The 24,518-nt window shown below is 38.3% G+C and overlaps 1 protein-coding gene across 1 annotated transcript in view; it reads left to right on the top strand.

Annotated features, from left to right (window-relative positions):
- Nucleotides 1–24,518, top strand: part of ADGRD1 (adhesion G protein-coupled receptor D1) — a 160,289-nt gene that overhangs the window by 112,673 nt on the left and 23,098 nt on the right. The window contains exons 20-23 of the mRNA XM_075168135.1: nucleotides 930–1,083; nucleotides 8,143–8,209; nucleotides 9,228–9,294; nucleotides 17,094–17,185. Of these exons, the coding sequence (XP_075024236.1) occupies nucleotides 930–1,083; nucleotides 8,143–8,209; nucleotides 9,228–9,294; nucleotides 17,094–17,185 (380 nt within the window). The remainder of the gene's footprint in view (nucleotides 1–929; nucleotides 1,084–8,142; nucleotides 8,210–9,227; nucleotides 9,295–17,093; nucleotides 17,186–24,518) is intronic.

The raw sequence follows: 24,518 nt of genomic DNA, 5'->3' as shown, positions 1-24,518 counted from the left end.
ATCAAGGAGTGTTTGAATTGTCTGTAAACACCCTACAGAGAAGACTTTCGGTTCTTTGCCTTAATCACTAGATGTGTTCTTGTCAAATATGACTTCATATACAGCTGGTACATACTTCAAACTATGGGAAATTGAGAATTCAAACAGGCGGGTAAACTAGATGCCCACCATAGAGCAATTAGGACTCAAGAGCCAATGATGGCTTGCTATAATTTTTTGAAATGTCTGTATTAGTATTGCTGATGGAGGAGCATATGAGACTTTTACAGAGTTTCTAACCAGGACAGACAGACACTGGAATACAATGTGATTTAATTTGTGTGTTGTCCTATTTTTAATATGAAGAACAGCAAAGTAGGAAAGCCACGTGGCGAAGTGTAACTAAAGAGGAGGTTCAACATGCCACCTTATTTTAAAATTCCCATGTTTCGCTCAAGCTTAACTGATCCACTGACTTTCTACCAGTTCTTCGTAGAAAATGAGGCATGAACTATGCTGGTTTTTCTACCGTCACAGGGAGGAGGGTACAGGACAATGCCTGTACCCGTACTTCTTTGACTCTTCTGTATTTACTACAGGTTCAGCAACAGGATGTCGACCCTTCAGTTTTGAATTCTTAAATATTTTATAGACTTTAATAGGTGTATTGCTTCTACTACTATAAATAAATATCAGTTTGGATTTCCACATCACATTTGGCAATGTTTTTGTTTTTTATTAAAAGGTAAGAGGATTTGTTACTCTGAAGTTATCTGAAAATGCTGTAGAAAAATTAAATTCTCTAGTGCTTAGTTTTTAAGACTCTTTTACTCCAGTGATTTAGCATTTAGCGTGTAAATTAGCGTGTATACAGAAATTTAAAAAACATTGGAAAACCAATGTGACTGCATCACGAAGTAGTAATGTATTAATTTTTGTTCTTGATTTAGGTGCCTTGCAAGATCTTGGCCATTCTCCTTCATTTTTTCTTCCTGAGTGCTTTTGCATGGATGCTGGTGGAAGGATTTCATCTTTACAGTATGGTGATCAAAGTATTTGGGTCAGAAGAGAGCAAGCACTTATATTACTACGGAATTGGATGGGGTAAGCATTTAGTAGCTGCTTGCTTTAAGTCTCCTCACCGTAGGACAAGATTATATTCTGAAGCATATGTAAAATTGTCATCTTATGATCATAGTTTGCCTTACTGAGAGTAGGTCTGTTGGATAAGAAAATGCATAATTTTTCTGACTGTAATCAGACTTTAAAATGTATAGTCCCTAAACCTAATTCCATTGCATTGAACTCCAGATCCTTAATTACCAAATCAATAGCAGGAGGGTGGGAGGGAGGTCTCACTGCACTGGTATGTTCTTTTTTTGGTTCTAACTCACAATACTGGCTTATTCTATCTGTATTCTGCAATCCATACATAAAAAATTGGCGCAGTAGCACAGGAGTATCACAAGACTTCATTAGTTGATGTTTTGTGCCTTGAAATCCTTAGATTGAAAAGGCTGTACAGAACCTCAATATTATTATTAAGAATAAAAAAGTAATCCTATGACACAGGAGTCTCACAGATAACAATTCACAGCTTTTTGTATGCAGTAACGAAAGCATAATCTGTGTGCCTATTGAGGAATCGAAACGGAATATTTTGTTCTGGGCTCTCCACAGCAGATGAAAGCTGGCTTGCTTTCTCTGTCCTGGAAGTACAGCAATGATGCTTGACAAACCTCCACATTTAGAAGAAGAAGAAAACCTCATACATTGAGTCAAAAGGAGAGATGTAAAAAGATAGCAAAGGAATATCTATGTAATTACAGATAAATTCAAAATATGTTAAAACACGCATTATCTTTCCCTCCACAAATTCATTTGGAAGCTGAATGAAAACCAATTATATCAATAATACAGACCTACTGCAGTCATAATTGGAATATTTAATACCTATTGGCACCATGCAGATCTGGGTGATAGTAATGCGGTTCACTTTTATATATATATATATATATATATATATATATATATATATTTCAAGAGCTGCCTACTTGTCCTTTTTTTAATATGGCATTTTTATTCTGTACATCATTTCTCTTTCATTTTAAAATCTCCTTCTTAGCAGTTCTGTCTAAGGGCCATTTGATACAGTCCTCTGGTGAACATGATATCTGCTAGATTGAGGGGACAAACTGCAGTTTGATTAGTTAGAAGTTTTTTCTTTGCCCACATTGTTTCTCTGTGAAAGGTTCAAAAGTATCACATACAAGTGTCCTTATCCTGGTTGCTTTAAGACAGTTTTTTTTCTCTTAAGGAATGGCCAACATGCCAACAAGTATGGACCTTAAAGCTTTGGTTGCTAAAAAGATTTAAAAGCTGTTTTGCTGAGTTTTTAGTAGAGTTGTGTAAAATATTTCCTTTTTTTTTTTTTTTCCAAAACCACTACTCAAAACCGGCTAAGTGGAGTAATTAATCTTTTTTAATCTTTTTCATGCACATAGACCCAAAAGTAAGAGAATCTAGAGCGGCTGAGGGTTGAAGACATTGGAGATTTGTAGATTCTTCTAGATTCAGTGCTAAATGTAGAGAAACATGCTGATGTTAAGAGAAGTTTCTTGTTGATTTTTTTAATACAAATCCAAGCGGATCAAACCAAAGAGAATGTTCTTATAAGCCCTTGAGAACTCTTTCTCCTTCAGAAATATTATGTTAAAAGTCACAACAGTTAATAAAATAATAAGAACTGGCATTTAATTCACTGGGGTATTTGCTTATAGCAGATGCTTTGATTAAGTCAATTTACAATCAATCATTAATTACCTTATGAAAATAAATTAATGATTTATATGTGCTGCAATCCACTTTCACCCTTTTTTTTCTGGCATTTTGTGTAAGGTTTATTTATTGTAAAATGGCAGTGATCTACAAAGTGATTTAGAAGACACAAGGATAAACACAGCGTCTGACTGCAATATGACTAGTACTAAATGTTGCATTTTGCCTCATTTCATTGCAATATGATTGCTACCACTCAATTAGTAGTAATTAGCACAATGAGTACATAGCCTATTAGTACGTGACCCAATGGGATGTTAAATGTGGTTACTAAAAAGTCTCTTCAGTGGTATTTTGAGCAATGCTTTGGACAATAATCCCTCAGGCCCAACAGTAGGTATTTGTCATCAAAATAGATGTATGTAGCAAAATACAGGAAGCACTAGCAGTAGACGTTTCTATATCAATTCTTCTAGCAATGATCTTCTTGGCAAGGATTGTGTAAGAAACCTGGTGGCAAGCTCTGTTTCTTAAATGTAGCAAAAGTACTTTTGGAGGCAGATAGTGGAAGACATCATCCATATAACAGTAATACATTTCTTTGTGTAAACCTTTCAAAACCTCTTGTTTGACAAGATTTTAATTTTGGAAAGCACGTTCCAATTATTATTCCTACAATGACTTGGAAAAAAATATGTCTTCTGAAATTCAGTAAATCTACTGTGTTGCTGGGAAAGTAGTTTGTATTGCTTTATTTTTTCTGTATAGCCCAGAGTATTTACATTTGAATTAAATGTTAAATTTCCTTACTCATATCTGACATTACGTCATTGCTGCAAGTGTGTCTAAACATGCCTGAAGTAATTTAACTAGGCAACCGCATTCCAAATTATTTATCTCTTGGTAAGTATCAGGAAAACCTTCATTCAGTCAACAGCATCGCAACTCACTGCCTGGTATGTAACTCTAATGCTCATTCAGTTGGTAATAGCTGTTGCTGAATAATGATGTTTTTAGAGAGAAAATCCACACTGCAGTGTTTGCTACTTAAATGCTTAAAAGGACACCCAGGTTTGTCAGTTCCCAACTTTCTCTTTTGTTAGCATATGGGCACTGAATAAGAATAGAAATGTTTAGTTAGAGATCAAGCATCAGGACTGCCTTTAGCAGCAGTGTGTGCTCATGTTCAACGGGATAGAGTTTGGGTTGCTCCTTCATGAACTTGATGAAAGTACAAGAGAAAGAAGTTATATATATTCCATAAAATTCCCACATCTAAGTAGAAGTCTTGCAAGGCTGGGGAAAGAGGCTAAAAAGGTTTTGTCCTAAAATTATTTTGTTTGGCTCTTAAAATGCGGGTAAGTTTGCACTGAATGCAACTGTCAAAAGGAAGTCAAGCATTCTTGTGCCTTCCTGGAGACCATAATAGATATACGTTCTCCAGTATCTAATAAAAATGGCCATTTTTTTACACTTTGGCTTAGCTTATTATTATACTGACCAAAGATGGTTGAAAGAAGTTGAAGACAAGGATGTCTCATCTCATGTTAGTCAAAACAGATAGTTCATTTCTTTGTTCTTTGCTTTTAATTGAAGTGTGAATGCATTTGACTTTTACAAACTCATAGTTGCTAGAATAACGACAAACCCCAGTCCTCAATTTAAAAACCCAGACCCATCACTCTTATTTAAGCAGGAAAAACTGGGCTAGGTACATGTGTAAAAGTTTGCAAAGTCTATATTAATGACAAATTGAAACTTGAGGCAATGAGAGGAGATAGGGACAAGGAACTCTACATTGAGTATCACTGACCTCGTAACATTTATTGAGATTTCTGAGAGATATTACTCCTGTAAAATGAATTCAGCAGTAATCAGAGAGACAGGATACCAAATGTGCAGGGTTGATTGAGGTTCCTGTGTATCCCCTTTAGTCCCACGGGTGCTAAAATTACCTCAAAGACGGCAGTTATCAGGAATTCAAAAGAAGAACAATTTGAGGAAGGTGAAAATATCCTACCTTTAAAGCAACCTTGAGATTGATTGGGGGAAAAAAATACTTTGTTGCCTTGGTGATTCAGCATAACACACACAGATTATTGTAGCAAAACTTTTCCCACCCACCCATTTGTGGGACGCTGATGATACAGTTTGTGATACTGGAGATTTTGCTGTGGTACCTTGGCCTTAACATGTTTTCCTATATCAGGCAATTTCCTTTCCTTTAGAGACTGCCTTAGAATGAAGATTTTGTTCTGAGCTGCCAAAAGACCTAAATTGTTTATTTGCTGTTGCTTGGTGTAGTCCCAGACTTCCGCGTAGATACGGTGTAACACAACAGAAGAAAAAGAAAATCATAGAAAATTAACTTCTACAAAACAAATGGGAGATCTTTTCAGTATTGGAAGGAAATATACTTTCATTTCTGTCTAATGCTTCATCTTTCTCAATAAATGACATATTTAGCCTTTTGAGAATTAATATCCTAAAATTGCTTTGAATTGTCTGCCACAGAGTTTCTATAGCCTGTATGTGTTTTTGCTATGTATAGAAGACACAGAAGCTTTCAACATATAGCATACAGGTTTACAGGCATTTTCCATTTCATTTATCATTAGTGCCTCAGAAACACAAAGCAAATAGATTAGATGTGAAGTTTAATGCTGAGGAAAAGGACCTAGCTGACATTCATTTTAGTCTTCACCCTAGTGACTGTATTTGGGAGAATTTTGTCTGAGCAAGGACTGTGTTATTGGGCTTCCTGTGCCAGGTATTAGCAGTTTATGCCTGCTCTGCAGGCTGTATTTTGATGCCAAGTTTGGGAGGTAGCTTTAAATTAGCTGGCTTGGGGACCCGACGAACTTGAGCTGCAGCAGCACACGGCTCCATGTGGGTTCATTTACCCCAGTTGAATGGGATGCTGTATTGCTCTAGGACTACAGAGACACAGATGCCACCAATGCCATAGATCAGCTGCCAGAAAGGTGTGCTAGAACATTTTCATCTGATACTGTGCTCTGGAAAGCATGGTCTGTTGCATCATAAATTTGGCGATTTGGAGCAGGGTTGGTGAGCATATTTGTAGCATCTGCTAACTGAGAAAACATTCAGATACAGTAGAAAGCCATAACCATAATTCTTTCATAGATGATAACCACTGCCAGCACAACATTAACATTACCTATTATGGGTGTAGACTAAACTTCACAGCTCTTATCTAATTATTACTGACAAAAGATTAAGCAAACACACTTACTTTTGTGTACAATATATAATCCATATGTCAATTCTTCAGTCCAGATCACATCTTATGATCCCCTTAGGCTAAATATATTTTTTCCAACCTTTATGGAATTTATTGAATGGTTGTTTCTTAAAGGAAAAATACTCTAATTTCACTATAACAAAGCCTTGATTCTGCCCCCATTGCCATTATCTATTTAATATCTTGTTAATGCAAAGAAAAGGCAAACACTGCACTATTGGCTGCAGACCAGTTTATTCTCACTGACTTAACAGCTTTTTATGCAGATGACTGCTCTATGTTTCATCTGCGTTTTATTATCTTCCAATGGAACTCTGTATTTAATTTTCTTCTTCGCTGCCATTTAAAATTGATAAAGAGTCATGCTAAATCCTTTGAATATCCCGCATTTGACTTGGGAAAAAAAAAAAGGCAGACTAAAAGTATAAAGAAGAGTTAGTTGGGCACAGGTATTTTTGCTTCTGTGACAAAGTCCCTGCCATGGGAAGATAACTTGCATCAGAAGACACACAGTGCCAATCAACAACGTCTAGTCAGCAACTGAAGATGAGATTGGGAATGTGTAGACATACCTGTGGGACCTTTAGTCCAGGTAGCTCACGTATCCATGGCAGACCGAGTTTCAGCAGATAGGCTCATGTCTGTGCTTAATTGCTCTGTTGAATATAATTATTCTTGATTTTGTTCAAATGTGTGTAGGAATTTCCTTTCTTAAATAGACAAATGTGGTAGTAAACTAAAATTTTGCCTTTGCTTAGATCTTACACAAATATTGCTTCTAAGGGGTTATTCCTGATTTGGACAAGTATGGGACAGCAGAATCAAGTTCATGGGATATTAAACTCCATCCTGCGGAATGGATTTCAAAGTCTAAGACTAAACAATGCCTGTAGATGCTGCTTCTTAATTACTGAGTATCTTTCTTATTTTATAAATACAAGGTGCTTCTAGCCACAATCATTAAAGAACGAAAATACTTCGTCCAAAAACAGTAGTTCTGCCAGTACAGGAAAACTTTACAGAATTTTGTGAGGATGATATTGGTAAGATTAAGCAGAAATTGCTTGTCAGAGAATTTTGTAAAAGCCTCATGCAGAAAACCTGAAGAATTAAAAAGAAAATTGAAACTTCAGTCTATCATGTATAATACTCTGTCTGGGATCTGGTTATTAAATTCTATACGATGATAAAAGCCTAAACCTTCACATTTTATTAAATCATACAGGAATTAACAGACAATCATTTAATATTTAAAGGGATGAGGTTTTACTATATTTAGAGCTGTTGGTAAGAAAAACCTCGCTTCCTCTCCAGCTCCTGGCCTGGAAAGCTGTGCTAAAGTGGCACAACAGGGTATCGCAGTGTTGAGGGCCAGAGACACGCCGCTCCCCCTGACAGCAGGACCATAATTGTCTGCTGTCGTATAATTCCTGCCTAATCCCGTAAGGCATTCCTCCACCTCCCAGGATGCAGCACACTGGAGCTGTCAAAACCCATCTGGAAACATAGTCTACTTGAAACATAGAAATCTTGTGGAGCTGTTACATATTTATGTTAAAATAAGTCTTGGTTGGGCATCTGAGTGGGATCTTAATTTGCTTCTGTCTCTTCATAACTGTCTCTCGCTGCCGTGCGTGATGCTCTAGGGAACTAAGTGTCGCCATTTGTGTCCTCTCGCCTGCTAGTCATGCACCCCTGTGAGAAACTCTACTTTGTTTTCCAGATTGTTTTGGACTCTTGAACAAGGTGCACTTACCTGGGGGAAAGTGGTTAAAATAAGCCTGATATTGCTCTACAGGGTATCACTGCTTGAACAGCAAGAGACAGAAATTAGATAAACAAAAACCAGGCTGAAAAAGGTCTATGAATGTCAATGAAATTAGCACTAATTCAGTTTAACTGTTAAACTAGTACTTTATTGAAAAGACATTTTGTTTGTCTGACATTAATTGATTAAAACACGTTGTATTACACAGCTGCAGGAGCATGTCAAGTTAGACTTAATTCTAAAATTACTCTGAGCTGTTCTGTTGCCCATATGAAATTTAGCTGAACTTGCAGGGTTTACTGGAAGATGTAATTTTCTTACTGATATTGGCACCGACTTTGCCTTTTTGCAGGCTGCCCACTGGTGATTTGTGTAATTTCTACAACATCATCCCTAGACAGCTATGGAGAAAGTGGCAAGTGAGTATGAAAATGTCTTCACTGCAGGTGCAATAAGGATGAAAAGTCTGATGGGGAGAAAACCTCATAGATCTGTTAACAGGGACGTAGTTCTGCAGGATCCTGCTGAGGAGTAGGGGAGAGAGCCTGCAAAAGCATGACTGTTGTATAGGCATATTCTTAGACCTAGAAGCCTCAGCTTTTCACTGCTGAGATGATGCACAAAAAGCTCCTGAGATGTTTTGCCTATTTTTCCCTTTTGCTGCAGAGGCATAAGGCCTCCTACAGTGAGCTCCGGGCTTACCACATGCAGAGAGTAAAGCGCGGGATGAAACATTTCTAACAAGATGAGAAGAATCTTTGATTAAAGGTATTTAATCTTTTGAAGAAAACTGCAGCTAAACATTGAAGATCTATGGATATTGTTAAAATATTTGAAAATTAAGTTCCTTTCTAATTTGGGAAAAAAAAAAAGCAAATTTATCTGAAAAAAACGCATAGGATTCAATCCTACCATAATGTAAGCAAAAGATTTGGAGCAAGGGTTATTTTTTCTGTGTGGTAAACTAGCTTATATCGTCACTGCCGCGGGAAAGACATGTAAAGCGGACAGCCTGTTTCCCAGCCTCTTCCTCACCACCAGCCAGGCAAGGCAGGGAGAGCTTCAATTTGTCTCCTGCTACAATGACAGTGCTCACAGCACTGAAATGAGTGCCTGTGATACAGGTAACATGAACAACAAATAGTGAATAAAACCTTTCCTTTCTTCCCATCTTTCCGCCCCTAATGCTATTTGAAGGCGTGCTGGGGCAGATAGCTGTCACTGACTCTCTGCAAGATACAAATCAAAATGAGATCCTGCCTCAGATTCCCCAAGTGCGAGGGGAGAAGGAGCTTCTTATTGATGCTCTATCATGTCTCTTGCTTTTAAAATTCATCAGTCTTTTTGCACTCTCTTTTAGCCTCTTTTTTAATTAAGAACATTATTAATTAAATGACCGTGTGTTTCATCTAAAATCATTCTGATTTTTCTCCGCAGCTGCTGGCTTTCACTAGAGAATGGAGCAATCTGGGCTTTTGTGGCACCGGCGTTGTTTGTAATTCTGGTAGGTAAACCCACGGCTGCCGCCGTTTCCCTGGCACGTCTGTGTCAGCCACACAGCAGGAGTAGCTGAAGGTCTGATGTCAGTCCCTGGGCCAGGCCAGTGACACTGATCGAACGACAGAGATGAATGATCCAGACTTATTTTTTCCCTCCTCCAAGTTTTGTGTTTTACACGGTTGTGTATTAGTTTATGCATATTAATTCTCACACTGTTAATTTCACTCTTCCAGAGAAAAATGTGACCTAAAATACTGGGACAGCCCTCTTCTGAAACAGCCCTGTTGGGGCCATTAATAACTCTGTAGAACCGAGTAATCTTGGGAGTTTTAATAATCCTCAGAAAGATCCCCCAAAAGAACAAGCTCTGTGGTTTGTGTTTCATACACACCAGTACAAGTTGAAAGGCTGATTCCACCCCACTGGTATTTGAAGCTTTGGCTTGCAGAGAGCTCACTTTTCCCAGTAAAGCCGAGTGCCCTCCGTGAGGATGATCATCGGCAGAGTTTGCAAGCAGTCAGCAGCTAGCAGGAGTGGGTTAAAACAACGGCATGAACTGTCACCCCTTGGGTGCGTTCTGGGGAAGGTAACAAGCTGCACCTGCCTTCTCATAGTGATAAGGAATTTGTGCTATTCCTCTGGTTTTGGAATTCGATGTCAGGTACGGCAGTTTGTCTGGCTGATCAAGGCAGGGCTGTTAAGGCGAGTTTGCCGGGGTTCGGGTGGCTGCCGCAGACACCTCTGCCAGCTACAATGAACATCATCTTTCCAGGGGAGAGTGCGGGTTCATGGCTCTGATGCTGATACATGAATGCTCTGCAGCAGTTTAATTATGCCCACACATTAAATTACAGTGAGTTGTAGCTTAATCATTGTGATTACTTAAAGAGTCAGGGGCGTTTGCAGGGATGAAGTGGGAGGTTATTCCTCTTCAGCACTGTTTCCAATACTTTAATTGGTCAGGTTATCTACGATTTTTGCTGCAGGTTATAACGTCAGAGTGACAGTATGAACATGGAATAGACTCACTGATTAGTGAAATCAAGTTGTCTTTAAAGCTTTACTTAGATTTTAAAGACATGAGCCCAAATCTCGACCAGAGTCTGCGTGCTATGGTGTTTAAGGAGGGTCAGGTAAAATAAGATCCTGACTACTTGCATGGCGGAGCATCAAAAGGAACCACTGACTGTACCTTGTACTTCCCTAAGAAAGCTAAGATTTCCATGGAAAGCACAAAGAAACTTCCCCAAATTTCATCACACAGAAAAAACCCACAAATCCTGCTCACAAGCCAAAGGGAGGAAAGAGAGCTATACATATAGAACTAGTGCTTACCATTGCATATCTCTATAACTATCACATCTCTATAACTATTTGGCAAGCAGAAGGTGGCTCCTTGGCTGACCTTTTCCATCACAGGCAATTTTACACCGCAGCTGAGTGGACATCCTCACATTTGCCTGGGAGACAGTGAAATCAGCACCTCTTTTAGGCAGCTCAGCCCAGCCTAATCCAGCACCTTCCATCCAAGGTACAGCCTCTGAAAAAATAGGCTATATAAACATATATTAAGAAAACAATGAAAATAGTTGCTCTATTGATGTGGCAGAAACTGCCTCATGTTAGCATTTTAATCAAATTATTAATGACAACACTGGAAAGTCCCTGTGCAGGAAAGGCAGAATTTCTTTTACTGAAGTGAAAGCATATACATGTAAATAAGAAGTGTCGATCACTGGATTAGAGCTGACTAAACAGCTCTAGACTTTGTTCCAAGAATCTTAATTTCTTTTTGGCCTGTACCTCAGGCCTTCTGTATGTGAGTTTATATTCAAAGATATGTAGATATTGATGATTGGAGAGCAATTAAAATAATCTAATATTTAAACGTCTCCTTCGCACATTAGCGCTTGCTTTCTGGCCATTGTTCAGCAGCAAAGGAGGAAATGAGGTGCAACCAGTAAAATCAAATCTTTCCCAGCTGCTGTCCAAAGATGATATTAATCAAAACATGCCAGATAGTGAAGTGCTTACTCACCTGAGTGAGCACAGCCTTCAACAATGCATGCGTAGCTGCTTGCCAATGAAAGGAAGGGTTTAAGTGTCTGGCTCTCACTTATGATACATAATACTCATGCAGCTCAAGTTATATTCCTGTAGGGATACAAATATTTTGAGAAAGACTAAAAATGAGCTCACAAGGTTGATCCACGTAGAGCAATTTGTTAAATAGCCTAAACCCAGCTCTGCCCAAAATAGCAGCAAGCTAGCTGACAAATTATTCTCTCTGGGCATTGAATATGCTAGCTGAAAAATGTGTTAGTGCCTATAGGGAAATAACAAGGCTAAACACTATTTTGTGTGTGCATGTGTGCCTGTGCTCTGTAAATAACGAATTAGCCACTAGTTGCATGAATTAGTGTTTAGCTCTGAAAATACATCTCAAAAAGCAGTTTTTGACTACTTCCATCCAGTTTCTCTCTGCCAAGAAAAAGGATTATGCTGTGAAGAAAACAGGGAGACTGCTCTTTTCAACTCCCACTCTCTAGAGAGTAGGCAGACACAGTCTACTTTTGTCCTGCCACAGCCTCACAGGCAATATAGACATCACGGAGCCTTAAAACAGAATGATGTGGTGGGAGTGTGACTGGGAAAAAATACTCACACATACTTTTCTGGGGAGTAATTCACAGAACCTCCCAGCAGTATATGGATTCCCATACCCAAAGTGCTCTTTCCTTGGGGTTTGAGTCAAGGGATGTGATGAAAGAAATAGTTCCTTCTATGTGTAGGTCTTTTGGCTTCTACATGCATCTTAAGGTTTAAAGATCACTCTCCCTCACCCCCAAACCACAACACTCAAGCCTCTATTGCATCCTCTTAAGGCAGCTTCACAAAAAAATTGTTGCAATTAATTTGAAAACCAAACTAATCTCAGCCAAAGTGGGCCTGGGACATGTTTTCAAAGGAAAAAAAACTTGACAAAGCACCTGAATTTTTGGAACAAGACATTAAAACTTCTGGCAGAAGGCTTTGTTTGTTATCAACCATCTGCTGCCTTGGTGTGTTTCCATAGATATGGCAGAATTAAGGAAATTCTGTGGAAAGCATCTGTGTACACAGAGCAGTGGGCGTGCTGCAGACTGAACAATCCATTGGGGGGAGATACTGGGCTGCAGTGGCAAGTCCTTTCTATTGTTTTTCCTCTAAGTTGTTATCTTCCTGGTGGTTTTTTACAAGTCTTTCTGATAAACAGCACTTTTATGGAGCTAAATGATTTTCATTAGCATATTTCTAACAGTTTCGTGCTGTGGGGACATCAGCTTTGTAACTACTGTCTTCAGATGGGACTCCGTGGAACTCGGGTGCCAGGCTGAGATTGCCCTCACTGTCTTCAGTTGGTACTTGCTTATGAGTGTTCTATATATAAAAAAATATTCCCTCCCTTATACCTGCTGATCATACACGATTTATTTCTGTTGCCTCATCGTATTTATTCATACCTTTATGTACCAGTGCAGAATTAGGATCATTTTCGTATGTTGAATAGCATCTCACTCTGCAGGTAGGCCCACTGATTGAGAAGTGACAATTTGTGTCCCTTATTAGACATAATTTGTCATGGGAAAAGGTGACAGAATTGGACCCATAGTGTTTAAAGGCCCTGAAACGGTAGGATTCCTCAGAGTCATTGAAATCAAGCACAAACTTAAGTGCTGTGGTGGATTAGAGCACAAATGAACAGACCACAGCTGCGAAGCTTCTCATTTTTTCTTATTAGCACTCAGTTATGAGCATTTTTACTATTTCAAAATGAAATTCCTTCATTATTTTAAAATTAAATTTCTTCTTAGTTAACCAACAGGAAAGCATGCAACATTTTTTCGAACAAGGGGACAGATTGTAAGAAATTAAAAATTAGGATTAATATTAGGAAAGCGTAGAAGTCAGGGATCTGTTACACCTTTTATTTATTATTTCTTTTCCAACCTCAAAGTTTTGCTCTGATATTCAGCTCTGACTGGCATGATACTACATGCATTAATATGAAGTCATGTACACAGAAGTCTAAAATAACTCAATTTAGTCTATTCCATCTGTAGCTGCTCTGGGATAGCTAAGAATGGAATCAGGCTTTCCAAAATCATTCTCCCAGATTTCAACATCGATCTAATTTAATCGACTAGCTATGTTTGGAAATGCATAATACCCAGTAATGATTTCTGATGTGACCTAGCAATGGGCTGCAACTGCAACAACTTGCAGCGTTGGTGTGCTACTAATGATGTCATGATAAGGATCAAATTAACTCGCACCGTGAGAGAGTATGTTAAACCTCAGATTGGAAGAGTCAGTTATAACTCCCTGTACCATTGCCCGAAACTGAAGTGGAGCCTAAAATAGTTTGTGGTTTTAGAGGAAAGCTGGTCAATGGATTTAATTAAGGCAATATGTTTTATCCATTTTTTTTTTTTTTTTAGTTCCTCTGTGCTGCCAAGCCTCTTCTTGGCTAGGATGCAACACACCACATCAGAGGGTTTTACACATGGGATTTCCGCGCTGCACTAAAGAAGAAACAAAAATCTCATGAGGCTTGGAGGAAATCTAGGTGAAAGCCGTGCAAAAAAAACTAAGTGAGGGAAAGAATTTGTCTCACTGTATCTGGTCTGATGAATTTTTGATGAGAAAAGACATTGAAAGAGGTCCTTTTTACTCATTTAACTCTCTTCCTGATCCGACAATTTTTAGTCAGATGAAGTTGTCACTAGAGTGAGCCAGAGCTCCCTGATGTCATTGGGATCTTTCCACGGGCTCTGGTGGGCTTTGGATCAAGCCTACAATAATGGGAACTGGCAGCTCCTGCGGATTTCGCAGAGACTTGCAAGTGCCTGGGGTTGGACAAGCTGCCTTGAAAGGAGTCCTGTGAGCTAGGAAACAAGCGCTAATGTTACTAGCTGTATTTTTTTGAAAAGTAGAGTGTGGCTAGTACCTGCAAGCAAAAATATTCTAAGTTCCTTTGTAATTTTAAGGCAAAATAACTGCAACTATCAGGTAATCTGGCCTTTCAGAAAAGTGAAAAATAGGAATTATATACAGTTCCCTTATCTAAATGTTTATTCTCCTAGTTTGAACATTCTGATATAGGTTAAAGCATAATGAGTGTTTCATCAACTAAGCATTCTGCTATTCAAATCATTGGCAAAGTATTTACATCAGATGCCAAAAAAATCACTGGAGGAACAATTCAGTGGCTGTATTTTGGTTTCCCATTATAAGGGCAGTGGAGATACCTCCATGCTTTACTTACTGAAATATTGGCAATCTGTTTAGCAATATTAGCAATTGTAGCTAATCTGTTTATTTAGGCTGGATGAGATTACCCTAATTTCTCAAAATACCTAAACAAAAATTTTCAAGTGGTTCAGGAAATTTAAATATAGAACTTTGGGACTTGAGTGTAATGGTTCGTTGCTAATTTTACAAGTACCTTGGTTTTTATCAGCAGTGAGATTACAGTGTTTCCTTCTCATCTTTTAAACATATTACTAATGAACCCTGCAAAGGGTATAGTCACACTGACTGCACAAGAGAAGAAGTTTAAGGCCTTTTTAAATTTCCACTTGAGATCATCCAAAATACTTAGGAAATTAATTTCCAATTTAATTTCTTTTATATAAAGAAATTAAAATTCAGCTAGAAATGCTGAACAGTTTGTGCTTTAGAAAACCAACTAATTTTTCTTCTTTGAGACTATCTTGCTTGTCCTGTTTTCATGACCAGATCTTAGGGCTCATGTCCAGTTTGAGTGAGAGTTTGCAAGATTCGAATGTTCATTTGTTGGTGCTTATCGTTCATAACTTTCATTGACTTTTGTAAGATGTAGGAAATTCAGAATTTGAAGAATGAGGTTTCATCCTTTTTTTTTTTTTACTTCATTGGATTTTTTGCGGGAGTGTTTGAATATGCATTGTTTAGGCATAATCTGCATATTTTTAAAAATGCTATGCAGAGAGCAAAATCTAGGAGTATCTAAAAAGAATTAGGAATGGAAGAAAGCATTAAGGTTAAGCGCTTGTGAGGCTGGCAGGAGTGTGCTGTTGTCTGCAGTCATCAGAGAAAGGGATCATGGAGCAACTGTGCCAGGGTGAACTTGAGCTGTCAGTGAGACATCCACAATGAATTGTCAAAAGGGGAGACTGATATTTTGGATAAAAGACTTAAAAAGGCAGCTGGAAGATAATGTGTCAGGAAAGAAGATAAGAGTACAGAGAGGAATTTTCTATGCAATTCCCGTGAAAAGCTGGAGTAATAACGATGATCATTTGGTGGACATGCAGCAGAAAATTGGAGCGTTTGGAGGAGAACGAGAAGAGAGAAAGAGAAGAGAAAGTGTAACTTGTTCATGTTCATCGTTTGCTGCTTCAGTCAACATGCATATTTAGCATATAAGTGGGTTTCTCAAAAATGCTCATTATCACCTCAAACAATTTATAAAGATATTTACAAAATATGATTTGGTAGGAATAGGGAAAATGATCCCACGACCATCGAGTTTCACCTCTTATTCATCTCTGCAAAGCTGACTAAACAAGTACACTTGTAATTGAAAAGCTGTCAGGTTCCACAGGGTATTCTTTGGATGGGTTAAAAAGCCGTGGCAGAGCTATGCTCCTACTTTACACAGGTGATGATCTGCCCTTAGAAATCTAAAATTAAAAGAATGGTCAGAAGATTTGAAAAATACCAAGGAAATCATTATCATCAAACTTAAACATTTTTTAATTCATCCTCTCATCCTCAGAATTTGGGTATTTATCTCAAAATAGAGTATGATTATTGAGTTTTAACTGAGCAACAGCAGTATTTTGAAGTCTTTCCTTTCTTTTTGTCCTGCAGTTCAGGATATTTTTGTTGTACCCTTGTTCTTAACTTGATGCTAAATATCAGCTTCGTAGCTGATGTGTAACTTTGGACAGGAAGGGGGAAATACGTCTTTCACATTCTCTCCTCTCTTTTTTTTTTTCTTTAAACCCAAGGTCTTTGCACAGCAAGACAGTCTTTGCCACATTTCCTTTGAGTGATAAAGATTTCCTTCTTTCTTCACCTGTGACTCCAGAGCAAACTCTCTTTTGTTAGAGATTTTCAGTGTTAGTCTTTTCAAGATTTCCTACTTTTCTGGTGGGAGTTTTCATTTTATTGATGTTTCTGCTGGGCCTGACATCAAAAAGAGCAGGGCTTTTGAAGAACAGAGTTCAGGCTTAACATATTTTCCTCGTTGCTGTTTTAAAATAATCTTGTGCTTAAATTGCAAGGAGACTTTGGTAAGAAACAGGAATTGTTTCTGTGAAGTCTAGCGAGAAAGGTGCTTTCTGAAGTCTGTGCACGTGCAAACACAAAACCAAAGAGCATGCAGACTCATGCCCCTGTTCACTGAAGTTCTTGTCTAATTTGTCAGCTGGTAGTAGATTATTAGGGTATCTATTTGTACAGCAGGGATTCTGAGCACTTCTTTAGCTGAGAAGCAATGTATCAATCCAGCCTTACCCTAAACAGACAAGGACTGACTGTTCCTGAAGGAAAGAAAGCACAAGCAAGAGCTGCCCACTGTGGGGAAAGGGAAATCCATTGTCAAGGGTCAAACTATACCAGTCCAAAATTGGAAACCTCTTTTGCCAAATAAATACAACATGCAAAGTTCTTATTTTCTGTTGTATTTGTACAATACACTCCTAGGGTGGTGTCGCCTACGACTCAGCCAGTACTTACTTTCCTGACCAAGTCTTGTTCCTTCTTCTTCTTCAGGTCAATATTGGTATTCTCATTGCTGTCACAAGAGTTATCTCAAGAATCAGTGCAGACAACTATAAGGTCCACGGAGATGCCAATGCCTTCAAGTAAGTTTTTCTCATTGAAATTATATTATAACAAGTTAATAATCTCACACTAGCAATGTTATATCATACAGACATGTATCATGGACTTCTCCCAGAATTCTGATATCATTCCTCTTTAGTAAAAAGCAAATCATGTTAAAGGTAGCATATCATTCTCTTGAATGCAGCCAGTTAACCTATGATTTATGAAAGCCGAATGCTGCACAGGATGAAACCTGTGGTTCAGCATGAGTTAAAGTGTTTTCCTGCTTATTACAGTCTCCAGCATTTGCTAATTCATGATTTTCCCTTTTACTAATGGAGACCTTCCTCTTCCTGCTATATTCAAAGGTGACTCTCACAGAGCATTGTCAATCTGTACTGGGGTATTGCAATATTCTGCTCCTTCAGAGGATAAACCTTGTTTCTAGCCCCAGTTCAGCATAATATTTAGGCATATGCTTATCTTTAAAACTCTCTTGTTAGTGCGAAGCACATGGACTTACGCTGGATTTAAATGTGTGCTTAAATTCAAGCGTGTCTTTATATCAAGGTGCCTTGACCTCTTGGGATGGTGAGGTCTCTGAGAGTGTATCGTCTTTAAAATACTGCGCTAGCAAGGCTAGAGGGGAAACGTAAGGTAGACACATTGCTACATGTGAATACACAAGGACAAATTCTGATTTCTAAAATCTATAGAATTACATATGGGTAGCTAAGAAGATAATACACTGAATTTAAATTAAGATGCTGAATATTCTATTTTGCATCTCCTGAAGATGCTTTAATCTGAATATAAAAAGGACACTGTATATAACTCAAGGAATATGTGACTCAGGTAGAAGAAAAATGTGATGATGGTTTGTGTTTAATGTTTCTGAGTCACGGGCTATTGTATGATAAGGCTTTGATGCCACTGCTTTGAAATAGTATCATAAAGAATAATTTTTATGCTTGGATTACTTATGCAATTTTTAAAATGCCATTAAGTTTTAAATACTGGTGACAGTTACCTAATTGAAGTTAGTTTAGTTATTGTATACTTATCCAACAGGAAAAGAAAAAGAGTAAATAAGTCTACAAAAAAATCTATAAGACAATTACATTGCAGTGAAATGAAGAGACTGGGAATTAAAATGACTGTTTCAGGTTTGGCTGAGTCCCTGTGACCTTCAGAAATAGAAAGGAAATATAGAACTTTAGGAAGCAAATAACTGTATATTGCCAATGCCAATTTGTATAAACTATTAGAATTATGAAGACAAAGGAACAACCTCCATAAATAGAAAAGGAGCTACACAGATTGCTCTATGTACTTAGATATTTCCTTAATTGTATTACAAAGAATTGATTCAATACACACTGTACCCTGCACACTAATGTATATTAATTTTTAAAAGAAAACTATGTGTGTGTACATAAGTAAAACAATTATGAATGGTTGGTCTAGGAAAAAGATGAAATCCATTTAATCAGGAGTATATGTTCTGCTGTAAATTTGGAATGGTGGAGCTCTGTACTGAAAATGTGACTTCTCCAGACACCCTGGCTAAGAGATGCTCCTTGTGCCAAGTAATTTTTAAAATACAGTTTTAGGATTTGACCTAACAAAAGCGATGGTGGTGGAGAAAAATGATAATCAATGGGAAGATATATCTGGAAGCATTCAATTAAATTATTGGTTAAGCAGCAATATGCTCTGATAGAACAGCTTTCCTCATAGATTAAATTAATTCAATAAAATATAATTGAAGGTAAACAGAACATACAGAATAGCTCTTTTTCTGTAGATATCCTTACAGAAATGGGTCCTCAGAAGAAATTTGAAATGAGAAGGGCATAAATAGCTGTCCAAATCAGATCTTAATATTTACACCCTGATTCAATGTGGCGGTGAGGCATGATGAATTAGTTTCATGTACAGAGGATGGCATGGAGAAAGCAATGGGTCTGTTGGAAAAAAGAGAAATATTAAGGCTTTTGTAACACTGGATTTCATTTTCTTGTCATCAGTATTGCTTATACAGGTGAGAAGTTTACATGTCTAGTGTGAAATCATTCTGTCTATGGTACCATTTTCCAAAAAAGAAGAGAACAAAACAAAAGGGGGTTCTGTTCTGACAGCTGCACGGGAAATGTTTTTCATAGTGAAAAAAAACATGCCTCCAACCACTAAGGGATCCTAGATGTTGATTAGAGGTTGTTAACATGTGCGAGTGGATAAGCACAGCAAAACGAATCAGTGACAGAGAGCACAGAAAAATCAGAAAAACGCAATAAGCGCTGTAGTTTCTGTCAAGTCGCTGTCAGCAAGGAATACAAGGTAGTTTCTGAATTAACAAGTTCGTTTGGCTTAGGGAGGAATCACTGAAGACTGTAAAATGCTTTATGTAATATGAGCCTTAAACAAAGGGCCTGTCAGGCATCCATCTGAATAGTGCAGTTCATTTGATATTAGCTATGGGGGAAACTGCAATATGTTGAAAGAATTTATCAAGCACTTAGAAACACAGCTGAATTAAAATGGCACAGCGTGATTTTGGTGAGACAAGAAAGCACTTTGTCCCCATGTTGCAGTTGTTTGCTGCAGTGAAGTGGTACGTAAAGCAGAAGTGGTTTTTTTTAGGCCTGTGTTCATGGTTTCAGAAAGCCAAAGACAGAAGAAAATGAGAACTGTGGTGCAAGGAGCCGTGGAGAGGAAGCCTGCTCAATCCAATAAACTTGAGAGGGAAAAAACCAGGGATTTCAGTGCTGTCTGTTCAAGCTGGAATGAAATTTAAGTGGAAAGCACAATGAGAAACAGTAAGTTGCTGTCTGCAACGATTTGGATGATAGCACTTAAACAGCAGGATTTCGAAGCTTACAAGTGATAACGAACTGAAAGGCACAGCCAAACTGGCTGGAGAAGGACAGACGTGCCTGTGGCAGCAGCGTGAGGGAGGTGCCAGTGCCAGCTCGCCTTTCCCCGGTAACTCAGGACAATATTCGTATCTGCATCCAAGCACCTGAATGAGAGGCCTCCCACTCCCAGCTGCTGTTGAGTTCAGACATGAGCAGCCGTTGTAGCCTGAAAATCCCAGCCTACAGGTTTTACAGAACAGGCTCATCATCAGGCTCGCCCCTTGCCAGGCTTTGCTGCCAAAGGAGAAGTTTAATCAGGCTGACAAGGGCTGGCTTCCAGTTCCGCTGGCAGCCCGGGTGGAGAGCGCCTGACCTGGATTCATCCCCCCTGACTTTAGAGCTCAGTAAAGCCGACACCTCCACCTGGACTCCTGATCAATGGAGAAATGGGTGCTTCTGCCAGGCAGTTGATCTCGCCTGTTAAGTGTTCATCTCACTTGCCTCACAAGTCCTGATTTCTCCCCAGCGACTGAGGGAAGCCTAGACTGCCCAGCTCGTACTCAGATACCATCCCTGCACGTCTCAAACCAGGTGTGATAACTCACACCTCTGAGGCCATCAACCCGTAACTGAGCAGAGATTACCTTAGGAAATTGTCAGAACAAAGATGCAGTTATGAGCCATGATGGTATCAGTTAGAAAGGATATTTATTGTTAGAGAAGTGCTAGTACTGCAGCGTATTTAGTTTCCCTAAAGATTAAGTTACTTGGCAACGCAAGTGGATATTACCAACAAGACTTGTTTCTCTTGGCAACAGACAGCAATAAACTGATGTAATTATTTAGAGTAATTGTTCCTGATTTTCCATATGGCAACAGGTCCTCTCAAATGCTGACTCAAATGCGAGTACAGAATATGCATCAGGGTGAGCCAGTGCTCTGCTCTGAAGGCAGCGTCCATTGAACGTGTTTAAAAGCCGAAATAGAAAAGGAAGTTGTGAACAAAATTCTTTTTTATCATAAAATTAATTTAGTATTCATCATCCTCATTGACATTTTGCTCAGAATAAAGTGCAGTACATTATGGGCTGATTGACTTCTTCAGGTTCAGATGTTACTTGTCACAGTGGAGATACCAGACAGCATCTCGCTGAACTTTTTATTCTAGTTTCAGGGATACTGGTGTGGACATGTCTGTTTGTTTGTTTGTTTAAAGTAAATAATAATAGCATCCCCAAAATAAAACGTAGGATAAACTGAAGAAGCAGCATAAAAGGGTAAGTTTATATGGTACGTAAACTGCAAAATACCCAATAATTCAAGGCAAAATGAATATAATTAATTAAACGGTATATGATCAGAGATGCTAATTAATGCATAATAGACTCCTGTAACAGTCTGAACAGTAAGTATTTGGTCGTTGTAGGAATTTTTGTGTGTGTGTGAAAATGCTCACTTTTTTAGCGTCTGAAACTTTAATTCTGCAGGAGCAGTTTACTGGTAAGAGCTGAGCAAAGAATTATTATCAGTTCCTATTTACTACTTGAATTTACTTATGAACATGCTTTTTGTATTGTTTTCTGAAGCATATTGAACACGTATACAATATGAGCTGTTTCACTTAGTTGTGATTGATTATATTTGAATCTTTTATTTGACAATTAGTTATTGACTCTCAGCAAAATAATTGTGTGTCATAATTCAGATGCCGCTTTCTGAGAATATTTTGCATCCAGGGAACAGATTTTCAACCAAAAAGCTAATCTGAATGTTTTAGTTTATAGAATGCTGAATCAAATATCTTGAAACATTTAAATGCATACATTTGTTTGCATTATCCATTCTTCTTGACTGGGCCCTCTTTTAGGGAAATAATTAATCATATGTTTGAGTTTAAGCATATGAGTAGTCTCTCTGAGCTTAATGCAATTACAGCAGATTAGTTTAATGGAATTGCTCATGTGCTTGAAAAGGCACATGATTACATTTCTGAGTTATGGACCATTTGAACTCTTTTTCTTACTTATTTCTGCTGCATGTAAAGTCTTAATTCCACTCAGTGCATTCATTAACTCTTATTAGGACCTAAATAGCTTTTTTTCTTGCTGCTGTACCCCTTCAAAGCCTCATTGCTGTGTTTACTTGGAAAGTTACTTCTCTGTTACAGTGAGAAAAGGTATCTAATGTGACAGTGTTTTAGAAATGTGCTCATTTCATTACCCATGGGGAGAAATCTTCCCCGATTAAGTCTACCACAGGTAGTCATTTGATTACATGAGTCACCTGGCTCCTGGATTAGAAGAGTTAAAGTTTAATAAAATTTTCAAAGACCTTAGTTTTGCACTAAGACTAATATTAATCGTAATAGAGGAAGAAATGCAAAGCACATCTCTGTTGCACGAATAGTAGTTTTAGTCTAGAAACAAAGATACCATGCTCAGCCATACGCTGCACTTTCCCAGCTAGTTCACTTTTGCATTGTACTGTCCAGAAGAGACAGTTTCATTAACTTTTCTTGAATAAATTGCCAAGTTCAACTCTTATTGAATACTTTCTCACTGCTTGCTCTGAAATGGTCCAATGAGTTGGAAAAATCTCTATCTTTTTTATAAAGTGTACACTTCAGAAGCTGGTGAACCAGAAGTGATAGCTATCATAATCATCCATGGAGAAAGCAATTATGACAAAATTAGAAATATTTCTTAGCTTTTTACCCCATTCTTTCTCTCATTTTACTCATTTCCTTCGTCCCTCAAAGCTCGATCCTCACTCAGTAAAATAATAAAACAGCCTCTTAGCTCTCTATTGAGTGAAGGAAAAACATTTTTCCTGTTTAGTTAAATTAATGACTAAAAATTGGAATAAATGGCAGTATCTGCAGCGCATGGGATCAAAACAGGGCTTCAAGGAAAGCTCAGCAGGGCAAGCAAGTCATTTAAGCTGTTGTGTTAGTTCCGCATTTTTTAATATAGCATAAACCACTTTGGATGAAACTGAAAACAGAGCATGTAGGTTTAATGCAAATCCATCTCTTACTTTGGTTATTTGAAAAAAAAAAAAGCCGTACAGCAAGATTTTCCCTTTGGCAGATACAAATACAGGAGAGTTGTCCTCCAACAGCTCATGATGCTGCAGACATCTGTATGGTTTAACAGTGTAATTGACCATTCCAAAGCACTTTGCAAAGCCATCTATTATATCCCTGCAGCACACCGAATGCACTGTGGCAAATTGCTCATCTGTTTAATCAATGATCCATTCCATGCCGTGACTCTGCATCAGTATTTTACTTTGTTTGTAAACATACCACCTGCCTTTCAGCCCAGTCACCTTTTGTCTCGGACACCAATCCTCTGAGTTAGCGCTGAGAGCTTTGGTGCTTTTAACATCAGGCATTATTCTGCAAGATACTGTGTACTTGTTGCATTTTGTTCCTGTAATTCCATTCCTGTTTCATGTCATTTGATGTCCAAAGACTTCTCTTTCTAAGCATTATTTGCAGCTGTTCATTTTCACAGAATGTACTTGTCAATCATGGCACTTGCTTGAAGCTTTCGTGAGAGCTCTCCTGCCAAAGGAGATACTGTGATCTCCCTCCATAACTGAATTCCACCCCTTTGTGATACCATTAGAGAATTTCTTTTTCCTCCCCCTGGCCCCGCTTCCGAGAGGGTGAGGAGCAAGTTACAATCTGCAAAGTCCTCTGAAACTCTGCAGGGATTCAAAAATCCATGGCACTAGAAAATCTTTTCTGTGCCTTTCTGGGTGGCAGATGCTGCAGTGCAACCCTCGGGGAAACGGAGCCCCTGCTTTTGTGTGCTCTGAAAAAGAAAAGAGCTTTTCCCATTTGCTGAAGGAGAGCCATCAGTGAGGAAAAGCAGTGTGGCAGGCCAAATCTGCTTTCAGCAATTACTTTTCTTGACAATTTCTAATTGTGTGTAAGGAATCATGTTCATTGAACATTGCTTCAAACTGCATGAGTGATGTACTTCACAGAAACTCTTGGAAGGAGGAGAGTTGACTGGCAATAAAAGAAATAATTAAAATAAAAGTATTAAGCAATGACAATTAGTGAGCTGAAGTGCTGCTGCCAATGATAATGTTTTCAACCTAATTAAATTTTTGGCTCATTGAATATGACAAATACAACTGCAGTTTGGGTATCTCCTTATTAGACTCAAGTTTTAAAAATACATGGGTTTGAATGTTTCCAATGAGAGTAATAATGAGGAAGTGCTAATCTTTTAGGAACCATAATGACAGTAATGGTAGTGCTTCCTTTACCGCAGATGCTAAGAGGCATAACACTGGAGAAAGGCTCCGGGCCACGTTGTGATAGTTCAGGCGCATTTCAGGCACATTTTGGGAGGAGTAATAAAAGCTGAAAAGTATGTAAAGCATAGCTGCAGAGAGGTGGCTACTCTGCGAAACCACAGAAAAAGGGACAAATAGTAATAGGCTTAAACTGATGAAAAAATCAAATATCTTTAAGCTTCCAATAGCGGGAGGGGAG

Source organism: Calonectris borealis, chromosome 18 (assembly GCF_964195595.1).
Source record: "Calonectris borealis chromosome 18, bCalBor7.hap1.2, whole genome shotgun sequence".
Lineage (NCBI taxonomy): Eukaryota > Metazoa > Chordata > Aves > Procellariiformes > Procellariidae > Calonectris > Calonectris borealis.
The sequence above is the reverse complement of the archived record's forward strand: the minus strand, read 5'-3'. Positions and strand labels throughout refer to the sequence as shown.